General features: G+C 37.5%; 2 protein-coding genes and 1 non-coding gene across 3 annotated transcripts; 1 reads left to right on the forward strand and 2 right to left on the reverse strand.

The window, feature by feature from the left end:
- Positions 1-229: 229 nt before the first annotated feature.
- LOC149500726 (uncharacterized) lies at positions 230-18,251 on the reverse strand. The gene is made up of 9 exons (XM_089735679.1): positions 18,099-18,251; positions 12,399-12,575; positions 12,128-12,223; positions 10,623-10,729; positions 9,041-9,188; positions 5,578-5,679; positions 3,651-3,782; positions 3,103-3,247; positions 230-382 (listed from the first exon to the last, which is right to left on the reverse strand). The coding sequence occupies exons 1-8, from the start codon at positions 18,195-18,197 to the stop codon at positions 3,104-3,106; spliced, it is 1,005 nt and encodes a 334-aa protein (XP_089591805.1). The 5' UTR covers positions 18,198-18,251; the 3' UTR covers positions 230-382; position 3,103.
- On the reverse strand, positions 9,354-9,424 carry TRNAG-GCC (transfer RNA glycine (anticodon GCC)). The gene has a single exon. It is a non-coding gene; the product is annotated as a tRNA-Gly (tRNA).
- Positions 13,170-14,597, forward strand: LOC149500727 (uncharacterized). Its single transcript, XM_089735960.1, has one exon. It carries the CDS (start codon positions 13,170-13,172, stop codon positions 14,304-14,306), a length of 1,137 nt encoding a protein of 378 aa, XP_089592086.1. The 3' UTR covers positions 14,307-14,597.
- Positions 18,252-22,738: the final 4,487 nt, after the last annotated feature.

Below are 22,738 nucleotides of genomic sequence, written 5' to 3' on the forward strand. Positions count from 1 at the left end.
AAAACTTATTTAATCGTACTATTTTCCTCTTGCTACACTAGCGCTAATTCGGTGAGTTTTCGAACTATAATTTGCTGTTTACAGATGGACACTTTTTCAATTTGTCCCCTATACAAGATGATGCACCTTACCTCTACCCTCCATACTGTCTGTTTGTTAGCGAGCATATCGAATAATCATCTCCTGTCATCATCGGAACACACGGACGGAAAACCGAAAACTCCATACATGATGTACAATTTCAAAATTTATTGTCACATAATAAAATACTGTCCGATCTCACAGAACATTAACGATCCTCATATACGTAATATGATTGCCGCGACGTCCCCGGGCTTGCGTCCGTCCGCCTCATCCTGCGTCATCTTTGAGGTTGTTCGACCTATTGAAGTCATCAAGCAATCATTAAAACCTCAATAGCACACAGTAATATTAGAGATTAACACTACATATTTTAACAGAAGTCAGTAGTTTTTCTAACCTAACGGTAGGAAGCGGCTTGGCTCTGCCACTGGCATTGCTGAAGTCCATGGGCGACGGTAACCACTCACCATCAAGTGGACCGTATGCTCGTCTGCCTACAAGGGCAATAAAAAAAAAGAACTGATCATTCATTTCCCTCATGGAACCAATGTTCGTGAGACGACTGCTTCTGTTTTCCTTTGCCTTTTTTTGTATGTACATACATCAGTCTATGGTTCTCTATGGCAATTCTAAAGCCATTTGTCTCGGGGGTTTTTTTAACTATATAAATTCGATTTAAACATTCGATATACTATATCTTGAAGACATCAGCGGTGATATATATCGCACACTTAGAATGGAAGCGACTTTACAAAAAAAGTTAACACTAATATTATCAACACTTACTGGTAACTATTTCTACCATAGCCGATAGTATACGGTACACGACAAGTATTGCTCAAAATAAACAAAACAAAACATAAAAAACAAAGTATAATAATTAATTGGTAAAAGTCATGAGGTCAAATGTGCAAAAGCAATAAGATAATACGTGCATTTTCAATGCAAAAGTTCAAATGGGATCATTTGACTCATTATGATATGTTTAGTGTTAAGAAAATAATTTTTATACGATTGAACGACTTACAAACATGCATTTCTATCAGTTTATAAAAATAAAAAACAAAATTAAAATTTTATTGTAATAATACACAAGAGTACACTTTTCGTTTCATTTTAATCCAGAGTATACTTTAAGCCTTAAGCTATGCGCTTTATAGTCCAAGAGTCCGTGAACCTAAACCTTCGTTCACACCTTCAAGTGTCTGGCAATGAATAACGTGATTTTTAATAATATCCTGAAGGTAATACCAAAAAATCGCACTTCATTATTTAATGAATTTAGATCGGTATTTTACACACCTTTAGTACCATGTACCTGCCAAAGCCATTGTAACCCAAACTTCATAATGGTCCATCTTTCTTACCTGTGTTGGGAGCACGCGCTGACAAATTTTCAGCTTTTATAAAACAACGAAGGTCTGGGAATCACGAGCTCTTGTATTTTTAAGTCTTAAAGTATTGTTACTCCGGTAAGAGTAACGCCATCTAGCGCCGAATAGTCGAATGAATATCGAAGGATATAGTAGCATCTAGAACGCTCGAGAAATACAACGCCATCTATTGTCAGATAGCGGAAACATAATACTTGACTTGTGTGGAATACTCTGGATTTTTTTTTTCCCTACCTATGCTGATAGCCTTGAGAGGCTATTTCAGCTTCACCCTAACGTTAGTAGGTGAGCTCGCGGGGCTCAACCGGAATGTTGCTAACACTGACCCTAGCAAGAGCAGTGCTTCGCAGAATCTACCACCGGATCGGAAACGCGACCCACTGAGAAGATCCGGCGAGAAACTCAGTGGGCTGTGTCTATGGGTTAGTTCGCTCGTCGAGCCCTTCGTCGCAAGCGACGGGTTCGACGAGGACGGTGACCGGTATTCTGGATAATTCTAGGGATATGGTATCGGTTAACAATCAGAACTACTCGAAGCGAAACACCGAACGGATCACCTGAAGCGAAGCGGAAGAAGTGACTTAAGAATTTTAAAGTGTTAGTGAAGTGTTCGGAGTGCTGATACAGTTTTAATTTATACTTCGGGGAACTTCGGTGGAAATTTTATTTATCCCGAACCCCGGCGCGTAACAGTATTAAAATCGAAACTGAAAAATTACAATACTTCAGTTACATTTTTGACGTTTACCAAAAAACAAGTATTTTTGTTGTTGTATTAAACCGCTTCAATTCTAAATGTGCGATATGTTTATGTGTAACTTAATGCTTAAGTTGCCCGTGACGCGGCAACTCAGCTCCGGGCGCGTGTCAATATCTTCTTCTTCTTATTATCAGCCCACAGACGTCCACTGCCGGACACAACGATCGGTCCTGGGCTGGTTGCATCCAGCGGATCCCCGCGAACCTCAATAGACCGTCTGTTCATCTTATGGGAGGCCTACCCACGATATGCCTTCCGGTACGCGGTCGCCACTCAAGAACTTTCTGGCCCCAAAGGCCATCCGTTCTACGTTCTATTTAACTATTATTCTTTCTAAAATCTTCTTCAATTTTCACGAATCCTAAACACAATTAAAACTACTAATACGCTATAACCTCACATTCATTATTGTCCCTATATTGTCTACCCACGTTTTGAATACTTTACACAGATTATCGTCAGAAACATTGACAGCTGATATCGACAGGCCGTCAATTTGTGCACGGTCCCCCGCTAATCATGTATCTCCCGACCGCACAGTTCCCACTCTGCCCTCCATTAGACTGACAAGTGACTGACAAGTGTCTGACAAGTGACTGACAGGTGACTGACAAGTGACTGACAACTGACTAACAAGTGACTGACGAGTGTCTGACAAGTGACTGACGAGTGACATCAGTTAACAAGAAATTAACAAAATATTTATTAGGCCTCTTAACAAAAATCTGTTGGGGTAAAAAGCCTTCAATTAACTTGTCACGGCACGCCAAGCAAAGTCTTTCCGTAGCAGTCTCTCTCACGCCAACATTTGCGAAAGTGACTGAAAAGTAACTGACAGTGACAAGGGACAAGTGCCGCACTCACGTCAGCTGGCGCAGTTCGCGGAGGTGCTCTTGCTCATCAGCTTGGCGACCATCTCTTGCACGCGCTTCATCTCGTCGAGCTGAGTGGTGACCTGGTACAGCCGGTTCTCGCGCTCCAGCACGGTCTTCTCCAGCTGCTTAATGGTCTGAAAACATAATCGTTTTTTTTTCTACCTATGCTGATAGTGTGGAGAGGCTATTTCAGCTTCTCCTTGATGTGTAGGTGAGCTCACGGGACTCAAATCGGGAGTGTTGCTAACACTGTCCCTAGCCAAAGCAGTGCTTCGCAGAATCTACCACCGGATTGGAAACGCGACCCACTGAGAAGATCCGGCGAGAAACTCAGTGGGCTGTGTCTATGGGTTAATTTACTCGTCGAGCCCTTGACCACGAGAACGGTGACCGGTGCTTGAGGCACCTAAAAGCACCTTTAATGGTTCGGGAGGATCGGTAATGACGTGCTTAGGGTGACGTCGACTGTTTACCATTCGGTCCACAGGATCGGGTATTCGTAGTTAGTTGATGGCTCGCCTGGGCTCGGGCACTCACCAGGTCCCTGGCCTCGATCTCGCTCCGGAGCGCGGTCTCGTGGGCGGCGGCCTCCTCCAGCCTCTTGTCGCGCTGCTTCACGCGCTCCTCGAACTTTATGAGGACGCCGGCCAGCTCGCTGCTCTTGCTCGTCTGTTCAAATAACAAACCTATATATTGTTACGCCGGTAAGAGTAACGCCATCTATCGCCCGAATAATCCAACGAATATCGAAGGATCTAGTATTACCCAGAACGCTCTAGAATTACATCGCCATCTGTTGTCAGATAGCGGAAACTACGACTAGAGACGTGTGGAATATTCTCGATAATTCTAGGGATGAGGTATCGGCTGTAAAAGCGTTGTAGAGATGGCACGTAGTCAGTCAGTAATCGGAACTACTCGAAGCGAAACAGCGAACGGATCACCTGAAGCGAGTTTTAAAGTGTTTGTGAGTGTTTAAGTGTTCTAAGTGTTGAATAAGTTGTACTGTGGTGAAATTTTATTTATCCCGAACCCCAGCGCGTAACAATATTAACCCTTTGACTGCCGTGTAGGTCACGGGTGCCCTACGCGGCGCACTGAAGTAATATTGTCGATTTCTGTTACTAAAGCGCCTGGACAGCTTTGCCTTCTTTTTTGTTTTAGTCTTTTAGGTCTCACAGAAGTACATTCGATTTCAGTATTCTCGGATTCGTCTTTCCCACAGTCTACTAGATACTACTAGATGTTCTGGCGTCTTTGTAACAGAAATTGGCATTATTACGTACTTGAGTGCGCCGCGTAGGGCACCGGTGACCTACACGGCAGTCCAAAGGTTAATACGTGAAGCAAAAACTTTGTACTCCTCTTTACGAAAATTACGCAGACAGAGCCCTTAAACTGCGATATTTTATGACAAATATTTTTTGTATGGAAACTAGCGACATCTTATAGCAGATGCCCGTAAGCTTATTTATTGTTAAAGTTGATTAAATTTTATCAATTTGTGGTTTCTGAAAATTTACAAAATCCTTCATTAAAAATAAAATATAGGATGTTACTACCATCTACAGGAGCAATGAGAAACTAACCGAAGCGAAGCCATCTAGTGGGCGACGCCCGTAAACATTTTTGTTGAGTGCTTGAGTTACTCATATATTACTAATTTATGTGTATTATCTATGGACACAGAAGTATAAAATTTCCCACACTTACAGAGAATATAGAGAAGGAGCGCAGAATGTTAACTTTATTTTTTAATTATGCATAAAAAATAAATTAAACCAATAAAAAACATTACAAACACTACCATGTATTTGACACAACAAATACTATTTGTTTATTGTCAAAAATTTATTATTGTTTAAAGTCTGTGGTCAAATTGAGAAAAGATTAATGATGTTTGTTTATAATATTATTTGTTTATAGTGTAGTCTTTGCGAAATCTGTGATTATAGAAGTATAGTCTTTGACAATAGAACCATAATAAGGTTCAAACTTATATATTCAATTAATTCTAATCGAATTTCGACTACTGGGGGACCCTAAAGTATAAATAATAACACTAGAACGTTCTTATGGCTGGCGAATACATATTGATCTCGAAATTACAGATCAAAGGCAAATTCCGAATAGAATAATTAACTATCATATGAGTCGTCTATTATCAAAGGTGGCAATCTGTGCATTTGGACGAAAAATTTTTATTGATATGTCAATACAGATTGATTTGAATATAATCGTCTCCTTCAAAGAATACGGTTCAAAACCTGCATTAAATAAAGGTTAATAGTTAACCTGTTATTTATCTAAGATGTCGTTCCGAAGAGTTTTGTGACTGCCAATGGAATACAAAGTCAATAATTCGTTTTTCTGATTTACCAATCATTGTCCAAAAGTCAGATTGCCGGCTTTGATAATAGTCGACTCATATATCTCTTGAAAGAGCCCAAGCTGACCAACTCACTTGTTGTTCCAGTTTCTTCGTCAGCGTCTTGTTCTCTGCGTCAGCGTTTCTCAATCTCTCCTCGGCTTCCTTCTCACGTGATTTCATCTCTTTTTCTATGTTCTAAAACAATGAAGTTATTTTACTTAACAATACTTATTATTGTCACAAGGCAACTGTAACTTGATATCTTGATATGTCGCCCAAAGAATAAGACATACGACATAATATATGTACTTACTAGCGAATGGCGTATAATTATAATCTAACAAGCAGTACCCGTCCGCTTCGCTGGGCATTTAAAATTAACATCATTATTTCTCATCCCCACAAAGATTCTCATAATTAACGCCCCCGCAACTGGTGTAGGGAGTCCAACACTTATTTATATATTATTATAGCCTATCCATTAAGTACATGTATTTTCTACATGGATACCAAGTTTCAAGTCAATCGGATGCATGCTTCAGTAGTTATAACGGAACATCCATAAAAACCACTGTAGATTTATATATTAGTATAGATATAGATAATAAATTTGTAAATATTACAGGCTGACTGGTTGAACACTTTACATACTCAAGGACATGATAATTCAAGATCACGTAAAACGTTTAGATTGAAGTACATAATAAGATGTGCGTATTGTGTTGCCTTTGTTTTTTTGTAACTTAAATTTTCTAAATTTCTCTTCTCTGTTCACTTTCACTTCACTGTTCACTGTTCACTGTTCACACTGTTCACTTATATGTGATTTTGATTGTGATAACATATTTGGTTATTGTTTTAGCTATTTTTTTGAATTTTATATCGACGCTTGAAAGGCAAACGTGACTGAGCGACAACAACTGCTTTGTACATAAATGATATGATATGATGATGGCAATAACCATATTCGATACGCAAAAAAATATATTTCTAGGTTTATTAAAATCATTTCAATCCTACAGCTATAGTAACCGGCAAACATCTTGAGCAAATGACCTTGACTGCGCAGAACCGAATTTTAGATCACTTTGGTGGTGAGGGTGAGGCGCGACGGCAGGGGAAATCGTATCGAGCGCGTTATTGGTAGATCAGTCGAACCCTGCGCCCCGCACCGCGCCCTCATTCCGCTCGTTCCCAAAAGTACGCTTGCGTACAGTGAAAAATCTATCGTTATTAATCGTTAAGTTATTTGTTATAATTGCTTGTGGACTTTGTTGCCATTGCTATTTGTTGTGTGTTTGTTGATTTTTTATAAAACATACACTATGCCGCGGCAAACTGGTGTAGTAATCAAAAGAAAGGGTAGAAAAATTGTGTACGACGTATATTGCTTCATTATAAAACAGGGGAAGAATGATATGGAAAAAGTAAAACAGACTTCGGAAGCAACAAAAACATCAGTGAGTACTGTTAGGTGCATTATTAACGAAGCTAAAGGCTCTGGCTTGCTCGCTGTGTTTGGGACTCCGGGTAAGAAAAGATCAAGGAAGAAGAAAGTTACCGGAATGGATAGTTTCGTTCAATCTGTAATAAAAAGATGTAATCATAATAACTACATAACAAGCAGCGAAACTCCGTACCGTAGAAAGGCTTCGAAAAATTTAAAGAAGATATACATTTTAATGGCTCGGAATGAAGTTTACGACGAATTATGAAAGAGCTAGGCTTCAGATGAAAAAAAAAACAGAAAATAATCGGAAGCTGGTAATTGAAAAAAGTAACAATCGATTACTACGAATCGAATATCTTAAAAAAATAATTAATTAGACAAAAAAGAAGATCGAACGACCGAGTTGTAAACTACACCGATGAGCCCTATGTCGACTCATCACGATGATGGCGACTCGGGTGATGAAAACAGTGATGATGATGATGGTCAAGATTATGATAACGAAAAAAAAATTACAAATACCAGCTTCGCTTCAACTGAACCAAGACCTGGCAACAGCTCTAGTTTTGACTTAATAGAAGGAATATCTATTTTACCCCAAGATTAAATTATTACAATTATTAACCTATATTTTTTGTTGATGTTCTAATAAATATATAAATAAATACATATGTTGATTTTAATAATTTAATTGCATTATGACGCAGAGTAAGTAATGTTTTTGCACGTGAGTGTACCATGCGCAAACTTACCCCCACTACGTCAACAAATGCTCAAGAAGTTTGCCGGCTATTATACTAGCTAGATTCTACCACAGCTAGATTCTACCATAGCCAGATTCGTTAAAATATTTTTTTTTTCAGGTATTCAACTTTAAATTAGTCTACTGTAAAGCTCACTCATTGTCGCTTAGTAGTTAGTTTGCCTTTCAAGCGTCGATATGTTTATATTGTACTGTTTGTTTCCCAAATAAATAAATAATATAGTTTAGATAATATTAATGTTTTGATATGTTCAGATATATTCTATACTAATATTATAAAGAGGAAAGATTTGTTTGTTTGTTTGTTTCGAATAGGCTCCGAAACTACTGGACCGATTTGAAAAATTCTTTTTCCATTAGAAGCCGACATTGTCCCTGATGACCATAGGCTACTTTTTTTAATTTTTTTTTTATTTTTTTTTTGGTTTCATGTGTGTTTTAATGTTTCCGAAGCGAAGCGAGGGCGGGTCGCTAGTTTTAATATAAAATAAAATACAAATGACCTACAGAGCGAAGCCGTCATTAAATTAATTTGATAAAACTCGAATATTTGTGATTAAAAATTTGTGGCGATGTCGCGATTGTCGATCGGTGTAAAAAAACAAGTCCCTTTGCCGCGTGACTGGCAAATTTTGTTACTACGCGTGCGTGTGACCACTCTTATTGTTTTGAATCTATACTAATATTATAAAGAGGAAAGATTTGTTTGTTTGTTTGTTTCGAATAGGCTCCGAAACTACTTTACCGATTTGAAAAATTATTTTTCCATTAGAAGCCGACATTGTCCCTGATGAACATAGGCTACTTTTTTTTATTTATTTTTTATTTATTTTTTTTGTTTCATGTGTGTTTTAATGTTTCCGAAGCGAAGCGAGGGCGGGTCGCTATAGATAATTAAAGATAAATTACGCAAATCTTTGGCACGTTTTTTTTTTTTGCTTAATTAGAACGAGAATCGAGTAGACTATTTTTTTTTTTTAATTCACTACACTCTATATATTTATTTTTATTACTTAGATGTGTGGACGAGCTCATAGCCCACCTGGTGTTAAGTGGTTACTGGAGCCCATAGACATCTACAACGTAAATGCGTCACCCACCTTGAGATATAAGTTCTAAGGTCTCAGTATGTAGTGTTCGACCAGCCAGCCTGTATAATTTGAAAGTGTGTTTGTTTGTTTATTTGTCCTTTCATAGCGGAACTTATTGCGGGTATCCGCTCTTAGGGGTTCTTCGGGGTATGATAGCCGATGGTACCAATTTCCTCAACCGCCAGATACAGACCAGTCGAAGGACAGGCTCCGCTTATCGTCGTGCGGGCTTGTCGTATAGATTATACTCACGGCGAGTTGAACCCCGAATTCCTTCTGCAATTGTTCCTTTTGCTTCTCTTTCTCGAGCCGCTCGGCCGCCAGTTTGGCGCGGAACCCCCGAACCGTGGTCTCGGCGTCTTCCAACTGTTTGTGGAAATCCTCTATTATCTTCTTATATCTGAAATTCATAAGGACAATTAATATAAAAAAAAACTTCAAACGCCATCTTCGTTTAGTGGAACGGAAACATAAAAAAAGATTTATTCATTTATTTTAAAAACTCAAAAATTATAACGCCTTGAAGATTCAGTTTCAATTAGCGATTAAAGAATACAAAAAGAACTGCATCGGCCGGGAATCGAACCCGGGCCGCCCGCGTGGCAGGCGAGCATTCTACCACTGAACCACCGATGCTTGTACGGTGTTAAACAAAATTAGGCTTTAGTTTCTATTTTCACTTTTTTGAATAGATAATAATATATATTCTTTAGATATTACAAATATAGTGGTTTTTTACAATATCGCAACAAAAGCAAATGATTCTATCACATACATAATTTACACGTGTCAAATCAAAACAGGTTTTTTTTTGTTTTCCTAAAATTCAAGGCGTTAATTTTAAACCTTCGACTGATATTGTTGTAATTTTTTTATTTTATTTCTTCTATGGGTGGACGAGCTCACAGCCCACCTGGTGTTAAGTGGTTACTGGAGCCCATAGACATCTACAACGTAAATGCGCCACCCACCTTGACATATAAGTTTTAGGGTCTCAAGTATAGTTACAACGGCTGCCCCACCCTTCAAACCAAAACGCATTACTGCTTCACGGCAGAAAAAAGCAGGGCGGTGGTACCTACCCGCGCGAAGTCACAAGAGGTCCTACCACCAGTTACAAAAAAATTATTATATTATATAAATATTATTTGAAGACATGAGTGGATGACGGTGTTAAGTACAATTTTTAAGATATTCGAGTTTTTACATTGAATGAAGGTGTTACTATTTTAGACCTTACAACTCCGAGTTTAGAAATTCCATGTAATGAAGGAGTTATGTACGAAGGAAAAGTACAAGTAACAAAACTTTTGTTGCCAGTTTACTCAAAATTAACAAATTGTATCATATCCCCTTCATCCATTTCTTTGAATTAAACATAGTGTACGAAAAAAATATTTTATTGTAAAAAAGCGTGGGGTGCATGGTATCAGTAGTTATAAATATTTTATAAACAGATATGAGTAGAAGGGTTATTTTGATAATATCCTGAAAAGCACCCCACGCTTTTTTACAATAAAGTCATTTTTACTTACACTATTTTTAATTAAAATTTATTAAAATTTAGTTTCTATTTCTATGTTGGATTTTCTATAAAAGCGTATTTTGTTAGCTTTTTTTAAACTATTATTTATTTTTCAGTTTTTAATTGAATTTCAGTTTTTCCTAATATTGAATTGTCATCAGTCCTTAATAAGCATACAAAATTTCGAGTTAATCCGACGTTTTGAAGGGGCTCATAATCATGTTCATAGATTTCGTTACATACAAACATACATGCGTCTGAAGCTAATAATAAAAGCGTATTAAAAAAGATTTGGAACGATGACGTCACCGTTCATTTTGCATCTGCGTCGTGTACAGCACGTCCTGTTGCGCCGAGTTGGTCGCCTGCAGCAGGGCGAGCGAGTGCTGAAGGGACGCCATCTGCTCCGTAGCGCCCTGAACCACAGACACAAAACATTTTACGCCATTGTTCTTATCTAAACTAACACTAGCTGACCCGGCAAACTTTGTAGTGCCTCAATCGATAAATATAAAAGACCTAAACTTTTGTCTATAATAATATTATAAAAAGGAAAGATTTGTTTGTTTGTTTGTTTCGAATAGGCTCCGAAACTACTGGACCGATTTGAAAAATTCTTTTTCCATTAGAAGCCGACATTGTCCCTGATGAACATAGGCTACTTTTTTTTTATTTTTTTTATTTTTATTTTTTTGTTTCATTTGTGTTTTAATGTTTCCGAAGCGAAGCGAGGGCGGGTCGCTAGTATAAAATAAACTTAAAACAAACAAAAGGAATCCGTCCGACGGGGGACACATCAAAGGGAAAACGAAATTGTTATTTTTATTTAATTCCGAGCATTTTCATATTTATCAACCCTTTAAACCTTTTAAAACCAAATCGGGACACTTTTTAAGTTCGACATGATTTTTATTGTTTTTTTTTTTTTTGTAGTTTCAGTAATAAAACGGAGATCATAATGGTTCCAGTAGTTTAAATTTTCATTTATAATCCATTTAGATATAGTTTATTAAAGAATAATCATACGAAGTTACAAAACCTCACTTGTCCCCATTCACCCAGGCATTGGGGCGAATCGGGTCGTTTAAGGGGACAATAGCGTTTTTCGATAGGGCTGGCACTATTTAGTTGTTAGGTAGGTAACTAACTTTAGGTAATTAGCTTTTTAGTATCTTTAATGAGTTACAAAACTTTGATGACTAAATTAAACTATTTAATATTTTTAAACACAAAATAAAAGTTATTTTCAATTCAACAAAGTTAAAACTTTTTTTTTCCTACTTAAGCTGATAGCCTTGAGAGGGTATTTCAGCGTAACCTTAACTAGTAGATGAGCTCTCGGGGCTCAAACCCTAGCAAGAGCCGTGCTTCGCAGAATGTACCACCGGATCGGAAACGAGACCCACTGAGAAGATCCAGCGAGAAACTCAGTGGACTGTGTCTATAGGTTAATTCACTCGTCGAGCCCTTCGTCGCAAGCGACGGGTTCGACGAGAACGATGACCGGTGCTTGAGGTACCTAAAAGCACCGTAAGTGGATCGGGAGGATCCGAAATGACGTGTTTTGGGCAACGTGGACTGTTTTACATTCTGTCCGCAGGATCGTGAATGAGTTAAAACTAACAACTCAACAAACGCATTGTGACATCCCAGATTTGTCCCTATTCTACCTCTAGTCCCTATTCCCCCCGACCTACTGTACGTGCGTTACAAAAACAAATTGTTTTTTTTCTTTAGTTAGTTAGACTCAGCGGTCCGATTGATGTACTGCTGATGTCCACGGGCGACGGTAAGTGGCGGTCCCTGCTTCGCACCTGCAGCGCGGCGGAGTGCGAGTGCAGCCTCTGCTCCAGGCAGGTCATCTTGTACCCGTACAACTCCATCACGCTCGAAGTGGCTATGTCGGAAATCTGAAAACAACTTCATTTATTACTAACGGTTCTCCAGTAGTCGAAATTCGACTATAATTAATTGAAATTACAAGTTTATTTTATTTTATTGCTTATATACAAGGGTACAAAGTTTTTGCTTCACGTATTAATATATAGATAATATTTATACACCGGTGTGACCGGTAAGCCCCACCTTCCCGTCGGCGAGGGCGTCGCTGAGCCTCCGGACGAGCGCGTCCGTGGCGAGCTCCAGCGCCGGGTGCTCCGCCCAGGGCAGCGCGGGCGGCGGCGCGCGGCTGTCGGCGCGGTCGGCGCTGCAGGCACCCGGCGGCTCGCCGCTCACATCCGCAGCGAAGGATTCCCCGAACACCTGACAGAGAAAAGGGTACTCTTTTTAACCGACTTCAAAAAAAGTGGAGGAGGTTCTCAATTCGACTGTTTGGTGTTTTTTTTTTATATTTGTTACCTCATAACTTCTAACTGGGTGAATCGATTTTGAAGATTATTTTATTTTTTTACTAGAAAGCTGACGCTTTCTGTGTGGTCCCATTTATTCCAGTTCTTATATTGGTATCTATGAGAAAACCAAATAAGTGTAAATGAAGCTCTCTTGGCCCTTCATTAATTACATTTAAATTTCCCGCGCATTAGCTTCCACCACTATCATAATAATATTATCTGTGGTGGAAGCTATGTTCATTCCATAATTGGATTTGCTCTCTGGCTTCGGACATTCAAAAATATAACGTGCTTTCTTAATAGATTAAAAAAACTTGCAGATTTAAAAAAGGGTGAAGCAATATCTTTCAATGTTGTTTCTCTTTGCAGGTTCGAAAATAATTATAATAATTGTAAGTGTAGAAATAAGTTAATAAAATAATAATAATAAAAAAACTCTTTGCAGAGCAACAACTTGGTTCTTTGTTTCATTACAAAACAACATTGATTAAAGCTTTTAGAAACAATGGATAAGTTGAAGTTTGAATTTATTGTGAAACCAGGTGAAGATCCAAAAACAAATGTAATTTGTATAACCTCAATAACAGATACCGAAAAAAATGTGTTCTTAATGCCGGAAAAATTACAACCGGTGAAACTACACGATGCGGTAATAAAAACCCAAACTTTTCAAAAAGTAAAAGCTACGTTGCAAAGAAGACACGAAAAAAGGCAAGTATGGATTTCAGCAACAGCAGAATTACGTGACACTTACATGGACCAAGACGGAAATATGCAGTTCCAAGGATATTTACTGGAGGAGATTACATCAAAAACACAACAACAGATTTTTACTAATGAAACTTCGACGGAAACTCTTACAAGAATCCTGGAAAACTTTGCTGAATTGAAGAAGGAATCTAAACAGTTTAATTTAAAACAAATATCTGAAATGTTTGTAATAGAAAAATTCACAAAAAAAACCTCAAGTGTAACACAGTGGATGATCATCTTTGAAGCTGAATGTACTCGTATAGGTATAGATGTAGATATTCAAAAGATTCAAGTGCTTAGGCTATTTCTGGATGATTCTTGTCAAGATTGGTATAATTCTATGTTTATAAAATATACAATTAATTCAGAATGGGGTATTTGGAAAAAAAGCTTTTGTGAAACATATGTGAACAAAGGCTGGACACCAATAAGGTATGCTATTTTGTTCAAATATAGGCAGGGCTCATTATTGGAATATGCTCTCAAGAAAGAGAGGCTTTTATTAGAGGTTAACAAATTAATAGATAGACCTACCTTGATTGATTTAATTGTAACAGGGCTGCCTAATTTTATAGCAGATGAAATTGATAGAAATAAATTAAGAGAGACTGAAGATTTATTTAGTATTATTCGGGGCTTGGAACACTTAATGAATAAAAGGACTGTGGAGAAAAAGGGAATAGATTCGGACTATAAAATAAAAGAAAAAAATTTCAGAGCCCGACCATGCAAAATCTGTGAAAAAGAAAAGAAGGGAATTAGGTATCATTCAGAATCTGTATGTTGGTTCAAAAATAGAGATAATGATTGCTCTAAAAAAGAGTCAATTAGGAATGTTAATAATTCTGAATTAGAAATAAGTTTAAATGAAATAGATCCAAAAAACTAATTATTCCACCATTAATCAAAGTTAAGCTTATAATAAATGATTCCTTAGAAATATTAGGTGTTTATGATTCAGGATCAAATGTAAGTTTAATTAATTCAAGACTATTATCCTTAAAAAAAAAAAACAATAATATCAATAATCAAGCAAATTTAAAAACGATTAATGGTGTAAAAAAGTCAACAGGACTAGTAACATTAAAGATAAAGATTTTTGAAATAGAAAAAAATATGAATGTGTTTGTAATTGATGATCAAAACTTTGATTATGATTTTCTGATTGGATTGGATTGTATAAAATCTTTTCAACTTATTCAAAATGAAAACTTGAAAATCACACAAAATCTAAACAAAAGAGAAAAAAAACAAAATAATGAAAATATTCCTGGCTTCACAGGTAACAAAATTGAAAACAAACAATATTTAATTGATGAAGGTAATGATAGAGACTTAACAGTGAAAAATAATTTTAATATGACTGATAAGTGTAAAATAAACTTCAATGAGCACATAGAGGTTACAAACTTCAAAATTTCAGTAAATCACTTAGACGCTCAGCAACAATCAAAAATAGATGAATTAATAAGCAAATATAAATCACTATTTGCGAAAGATAGGTATGATGTAGGTTCAGTGAAAGGCTATGAAGCACATATAGATTTACTAGTAGATACATATTGTAGCAAAAGACCATATAGGTGTAATTTTGAAGATAAAAAAGAAATAGAACAACAAGTTTCAAAATTATTACAAAGAAATTTAATTGAAGAATCATATAGTCCTTTTGCAGCCCCTGTAACATTAGCCTATAAAAAAGAGGAAGGTAGAAAATCTAGACTATGCATAGATTTTCGTGATTTAAATAAAATAGTGGTTCCTCAGTCGCAACCATTTCCACTGATGGAAGATTTAATGTTAAAAACAAGAAATTGTAAATTTTTCTCCACACTAGACATAAATTCCGCATTCTGGTCTATACCTTTGAAAGTAGAAGATAGGAAGAAAACAGCATTTGTTACTCAAGAAAATCATTTCCAATGGACTTGTTTGCCATTTGGCTTAAAAACCTCACCGGCAATTTTTCAAAGAATACTTACGAGCATTATTAGGAAACACAAATTGTCAAATTTTACAGTAAATTTCATTGATGACATTTTAGTATTTTCCCAGACATTCACTGAACACATACAACATTTATCTCTATTATTGGAAGCAATATCAAAAGAAGGCTTTAGATTAAAATTCTCTAAATGCGTTTTTGCTCAGGACTCCGTGAAATACTTAGGCCATATAATTAAAAATAATACAGTTACTCCACTAAAAGATAATGTTATAGCTATAAAAAAATTCCCTGTTCCAAAAACAAAGAAGAATATTCGACAATTTTTAGGTAAAATAAATTTCTATGGGAAATATATACCAAATATATCAATCATATTGGATCCTTTACACAATTTGTTAAGAAAAGATCAAAAATTCATTTGGACAGAAAAATGTCAAGAATCTTTTGATAAAATAAAAAGAATGCTTTGCTTAAAACCTATTTTGGAAATATTTGATCCCGATTTACCTATACATATTTATACAGATGCCAGTATTCAGGGTGTAGGGGCTATTTTGAAACAACCCCAAGTGAATGGAGTAGAAAAGCCATGTGCATATTTTTCAAGGAAATTAAATGATAGTCAAAAACGAAAAAAAGCCATTTATCTGGAATGCTTAGCCATAAAAGAAGCAATAAAGTATTGGCAGCATTGGCTCATAGGAAAAAAATTTAAAGTATTTTCAGACCATAAGCCTCTAGAAAAACTAAATATTAAGGCGAGAACAGATGAAGAACTAGGGGACCTAACATATTACTTATCACAATTTAATTTTGAAGTGATATATTCACCGGGAAAGTATAACTCAGAAGCAGACAGTTTAAGTAGAAACCCTGTATTGGAATCACATGTCAATCAGGAAGAAGTTTTAAAAATTGTAAATTTTATTAAATTAAAAGACATACAAAACGATCAAGAAAAAAACGAAGAAATAAAACTATATAAAAATAAACTAATATTAAAAGACAACATTTACTTTAAAATAATAAGAAACAAAGAAAAAATTATACTCACTGAGGAATTTAGTAAAAAACTAATAAAAAATATTCATTATACATACTGCCATATAGGAATAAGACAAACTGAAAATATAATCAAACCATTCTATGCAGCAACGAATTTAACACGTAATATTAAAAAAATCTGTGATACCTGTGAAATATGCATTAAAAATAAATCTAGAACTAAATTTAAATATGGATTGATGTCTCATTTAGGTCCAGCAACTTACCCTTTTGAAATTGTCTCTGTAGATACCATTGGTGGATTTGGTGGCTCTCGCTCTACAAAAACATATCTACATCTTCTGGTAGACCACTTCACCAGGTATGCCTACATATTGACGTCAAAAACTCAAAATGCAGATGATTTTATAAAGCTTATAAAGAAAGTTGTTCCTGAAAATAAAATTGGAATTATCCTATCCGATCAATACCCAGGAATAAATTCGAAAGAATTCAAAACTTTTTTGGAAAAAGAGAACATACCTATTATATTCACTGCTGTAAATGCACCTTTTTTCAAATGGAATTAATGAACGCTTAAATCAAACATTAGTTAACAAAATAAGATGTAGAATTAATGAAAAAAATGGTAAAATAGCATGGACAACTATCGCTCATGAATGTACTCAAAAATATAATGAAACTGAACACACTGTGACAGGATTTTCACCAACATATTTAATGGAAGGAAAAGCTATTAATATCTTGCCAGATGAATTGAAAGAACATAAAACACAAAATGATTTATTACAAGATAGAAAAATTGCTGTCGAAAGAACTATAAAATCACACAATTATAATAAACAACAATTCGACAAAAAAAAACTATATATCCAATTAAAAGTAGGAGATTCTGTATATGTGGAAAATGGTAACCGACTAAATAGAAAAAAATTAGAAGAATTAAAAATTGGACCTTATAAAATTTTAGAGAAAATATCAAACTCAATCTATAAGATAAACACAGGCTACAAAAAATTAGAATCAAACTTATTTCATATTACCAAACTTATACCAGTACCTGTAGAATTTTGAAAAGCTAGAGGGGGAGATGTAAATGAAGCTCTCTTGGCCCTTCATTAATTACATTTAAATTTCCCGCGCATTAGCTTCCACCACTATCATAATAATATTATCTGTGGTGGAAGCTATGTTCATTCCATAATTGGATTTGCTCTCTGGCTTCGGACATTCAAAAATATAACGTGCTTTCTTAATAGATTAAAAAAACTTGCAGATTTAAAAAAGGGTGAAGCAATATCTTTCAATGTTGTTTCTCTTTGCAGGTTCGAAAATAATTATAATAATTGTAAGTGTAGAAATAAGTTAATAAAATAATAATAATAAAAAAACTCTTTGCAGAGCAACAACTTGGTTCTTTGTTTCATTACAAAACACATTACATAAGTTTTAAATTTGCATTAAGGACGTGCGCGACAAATAGATGAATAGCTCAATAACTCAATATCACGCCAACCGATTTCAATGATTATTGTTTTTAGTGTATATTAATTTGTTTTGGAATATCTTTATTTATTTTTTATTTCTTTAGTGCTTAGTTGTGTGGACGAGCTCACAGCCCACTTGGCGTTAAGTGGTTACTGGAACCCATAGACATCTACGACGTAAATGCGCCACCCATCTTGAGATATAAGTTCTAAAAGTTCTAAGTTTGTGAATCATCAATACCTGGTTCATCTGGTCTAAGGGGAAGTAATGATGTTTGATCAACTGCAGAACTTGTCTCCTCCGCTGCCCGTTGCTACTCATCAAACCGGCGCAGAGCATTTTTCGTACCTGAATTAAATTAAAATCAATATAGTACTATTATATACAGGGTGTTAGGAGACGGCTTCCGAAAACGAAGACAGACGATAGTACTAATGACACCTTTGATGATGGAGTTATTTAGACAAATGTTGTAAGTATTGTATTTGTGCGAACGCGTATTTCCAGAAGTCTTTTTTGCCACGTACCTTCCGGCTATGGAATGAGCTCCCCTCCACGGTGTTTCCCGAGCGCTATGACATGTCCTTCTTCTAAGGAAGCTTGTGGAGAGTATTAAGCGGTAGGCAGCGGCTTGGCTCTGCCCCTGGCATTGCTGAAGTCCATGGGCGACGGTAACCACTCACCATCAGGTGGGCCGTATGCTCGTCTGCCTACAAGGGCAATAAAAAAAAAAGTCTGCGTCGTGCGGAGCCCGAGCGGTCGTTCATCCGAGCGTCAGCTGTTTTTGATTTTGTGTTTCATTGCTGGTTTTAGTAATGTATTTTTTTATGAAACTATGGTTTCATTTGGCTGTATTAACACGATAGAGCGTAAATAATGCTAATAAAACGTTTTAAAAATATGTTTCTTTTTTTAAAATCAATATCGATATTTTCCGTACCATCATCAAAGGTGTCATTAGTACTATCGTCTGTCTTCGTTTTCGGAAGCGGTCTCCTGACACCCAGTATATTGGATATATATTTTTGTTTTAGAACATTTTTTATTCTTTTTCTAGTTGATCGAAATCGATATAGATAAGCATGGCATAGGTAGAAAATAAGTGGAAGGTAGATTGTATAGTAACAAAGCATTTGAAGATTTAGTCTATACTAATATATAAATCTAGTCGTTTTTATGGATGTTCCGTTATATATTATCTTATATATATATATCTTATATATATATATTATATTATATCGTTATCTCGCCTTCGATATCGTCGCTCCGTTAACCCCGACTCACTACCCGCTAAATATCGCGCATCGCCCGGATATACTCGACATAGCGTTATTAAAAAACGTAACTCTGCGCTTACACTCGATCGAAGTAGTTCCAGAGTTAGATTCAGACCACCGTCCCGTCGTTATGAAGCTCGGTCGCGCTCCCGATTCCGTTCCCGTCACGAGGACTGTGGTGGATTGGCACACGCTGGGCATCAGCCTGGCTGAATCTGATCCACCATCGCTCCCGTTTATCGTTCATGTAGAATTAGTAGACAGTGAGGTAGAACGCAGAGCCTCCTTGCCACCCTCGGATGCGTTACCACCCGTCACCCCGATGGAAGTTAAAGACTTGATCAAAGACCTACGTCCTCGCAAGGCTCCCGGTTCCGACGGTATATCTAACCGCGTTATTAAACTTCTACCCGTCCAACTCATCGTGATGTTGGCATCTATTTTCAATGCCGCTATGGCGAACTGTATCTTTCCCGCGGTGTGGAAAGAAGCGGACGTTATCGGCATACATAAACCCGGTAAACCAAAAAATCATCCGACGAGCTACCGCCCGATTAGCCTCCTCATGTCTCTAGGCAAGCTGTATGAGCGTCTGCTCTACAAGCGCCTCAGAGATTTCGTCTCATCCAAGGGCATTCTCATCGATGAACAATTCGGATTCCGTACAAATCACTCATGCGTTCAACAGGTGCACCGCCTCACGGAGCACATTCTTGTGGGGCTTAATCGACCAAAACCGTTATACACGGGAGCTCTCTTCTTCGACGTCGCAAAAGCGTTCGACAAAATCTGGCACAATGGTTTGATTTTAAAACTATTCAACATGGGCGTGCCGGATAGTCTCGTGCTCATCATACGGGACTTCTTGTCGAACCGCTCTTTTCGATATCGAGTCGAGGGAACCCGCTCCTCCCCACGACCTCTCACAGCTGGAGTCCCGCAAGGCTCTGTCCTCTCACCCCTCCTATTTAGCTTATTCGTCAACGATATTCCCCGGTCGCCGCCGACCCATTTAGCTTTATTCGCCGACGACACGACTGTTTACTATTCTAGTAGAAATAAGTCCCTAATCGCGAAGAAGCTTCAGAGCGCAGCCGTAGCCCTAGGACAGTGGTTCCGAAAATGGCGCATAGACATCAACCCAGCGAAAAGTACTGCGGTGCTATTTCAGACGGGAAGCTCCACACGGATTTCCTCCCGGATTAGGAGGAGGAATCTCACACCCCCGATTACTCTCTTTAGACAACCCATACCCTGGGCCAGGAAGGTCAAGTACCTGGGCGTTACCCTGGATGCATCGATGACATTCCGCCCACATATAAAATCAGTCCGTGACCGTGCCGCGTTTATTCTCGGTAGACTCTACCCCATGATCTGTAAGCGGAGTAAAATGTCCCTTCGGAACAAGGTGACACTTTACAAAACTTGCATAAGGCCCGTCATGAGTTACGCGAGTGTGGTGTTCGCTCACGCGGCCCGCACACACATAGACACCCTCCAATCCCTACAATCCCGCTTTTGCAGGTTAGCTGTCGGGGCTCCGTGGTTCGTGAGGAACGTTGACCTACACGACGACCTGGGCCTCGAATCAATTCGGAAATACATGAAGTCAGCGTCGGAACGATACTTCGATAAGGCTATGCGTCATGATAATCGCCTTATCGTTGCCGCTGCTGACTACTCCCCGAATCCTGACATGCAGGAGCCAGTCACCGTCGACGCCCTAGACACGTCCTTACGGATCCATCAGATCCAATAACCTTTGCATTAGATGCCTTCAGCTCTAATACTAGGGGCAGGCTTAGGGACCCCGGTAACCGTACTCGTCGAACTCGACAAAGAGGTCGACGTGCAACCTAACCCATGCATAAGCCCGCTGAGTTCTCGCCGGATCTTCTCAGCGGGTCGCGATTCCGATCCGGTAGTAGATTCATTCGCGAAACAATTGCTCTTGAGTTGTTAGGTCTCCTTCGGAGGCGCTCGGGCAGTTGTTAGCAAATCCCACCCCTCTTGGCTGAGCCTTTGCTCGCCTACCTGTCCTGGTGAAACTGGAAAGGCCTCCGGGCCACCAGTAAACTTTCAATCATCACTTCATGTGTTCTTCATGTGATAGTTCAATATAATACTCGTATAACTGTATCTTATTATAACTGCCAATAACAAATTACAATGGATCTACGCCATTCATTTTAATAATTAAATATTTAAAATTAAAGATTTAAGTATTATAAAAGTTCGGTCATAGGTTATACCTAGTCCAGTCAGTTCTGTTACAAATGAAAATGCATTTGTTTTAAGTGAAGTAATGAATGTATATTATAAAAATATGATATTATTAACACGTTGACTGCAGAATTATTTTTGAGGAACTTTCAGCCAGTGCGTATGAGGTCTTTTCGAGGCAAGATTGGAGTCGTCGTGGCCTAAAAGATAAGACGTCCGGAGCATTCGTGTTGACGCGATGCACCGGTGTTCGAATCCCGCAGGCGGGTACCAATTTTTCTAATGAAATACGTACTCAACAAATGTTCACGATTGACTTCCACGGTGAAGGAATAACATCGTGTAATAAAAACCAAACCCGCAAAATTATAATTTGCGTAATCACTGGCGGTAGGACCTCTTCGGAGTTCGCACGGGTAGGTACCACCACCCCGCCTATTTCCGCCGTGAAGCAGTAATGCGTTTCGGTTCGAAGGGTGGGGTAGCCGTTGTAACTATACTGAGACCTTAGAACTTGTATCTCGAGGTGGGTGGCGCATTTAGATGTCTATGGGCTCCAGTAACCACTCTATCTAAGCAATAAAAAATAAATAAAAAAAAACACGTTTACTGCAGAATTATTTTTGAGGAACTTTCAGCCATTTATTTCATTCACTTTCAACTCGCTTAAAGAAGTTTCACTTAAAAATATTGAAGGCGGCGTTCCGATAAGTATTATGGTTTCCAACACCACATAATTTCTTCAGTCATTGCACGACCTACTGGAAACGGTACGTAATTTGTGATAAGTGTACAAGTGTAAACGTGATGAGCTTGTATACAAGTGCACAAACAAACAGACAAGCTTGTTAAAATACTAAATCTTTCAAAATTACTGGTAAACATGGGAAAAGAATTGATAATACTAATGTATTCAAATATAATATACTTGAATAACACATTTCGTAACTCTTAATCGCTAATTGGATGTTTTCCATTAAAATATGTATTATGAGTTGATATGGACAGAGCAAGTGATTATGAAGTATTATTACCTATATATAATGTTCCCGTTTCACAATATTGGCCATTTAAAATGTTATTTATTCATGGCCAGCAAAGAAATGTGCAATTCCATATGGGATTTTATTTTTTGAAAAATTGAACATACTTCTACATACTACGCTTCATTCCTCTTTGGCATGAGACTATTTCGTTATTTATATTGTTACTGAACTTCCATGTTGGCATCCGTATAATAAGCAAGCAGAAGGCAAGAATTTAGAACTTTAGTTTTGAGATTAGTAGGCATACATAACATTTGTAATGTTATCCAAGGCCTGGACTTTTGTCTAATCTTAGTTTTTCCATGGCTCTGGCATAACTTCGCTCACCTCTGTG

This window comes from Bombyx mandarina, chromosome 20, assembly GCF_030267445.1.
Source record: "Bombyx mandarina strain Sakado chromosome 20, ASM3026744v2".
Classification (NCBI taxonomy): domain Eukaryota; kingdom Metazoa; phylum Arthropoda; class Insecta; order Lepidoptera; family Bombycidae; genus Bombyx; species Bombyx mandarina.

Excerpts from the sequence above, each read along its gene's own strand:
- LOC149500727 (XM_089735960.1), top strand. The coding sequence starts at position 13,170 with ATGGATAAGTTGAAGTTTGAATTTATTGTGAAACCAGGTGAAGATCCA.
- LOC149500726 (XM_089735679.1), bottom strand. The coding sequence starts at position 18,197 with ATGCTCTGCGCCGGTTTGATGAGTAGCAACGGGCAGCGGAGGAGACAA. Across the intron at positions 12,224-12,398 it reads ACGCCCTCGCCGACGGGAAG|ATTTCCGACATAGCCACTTC; the intron begins GTGGGGCTTACC and ends AGTTGTTTTCAG. Across the intron at positions 5,680-9,040 it reads AATTCGGGGTTCAACTCGCC|AACATAGAAAAAGAGATGAA; the intron begins GTGAGTATAATC and ends TCATTGTTTTAG.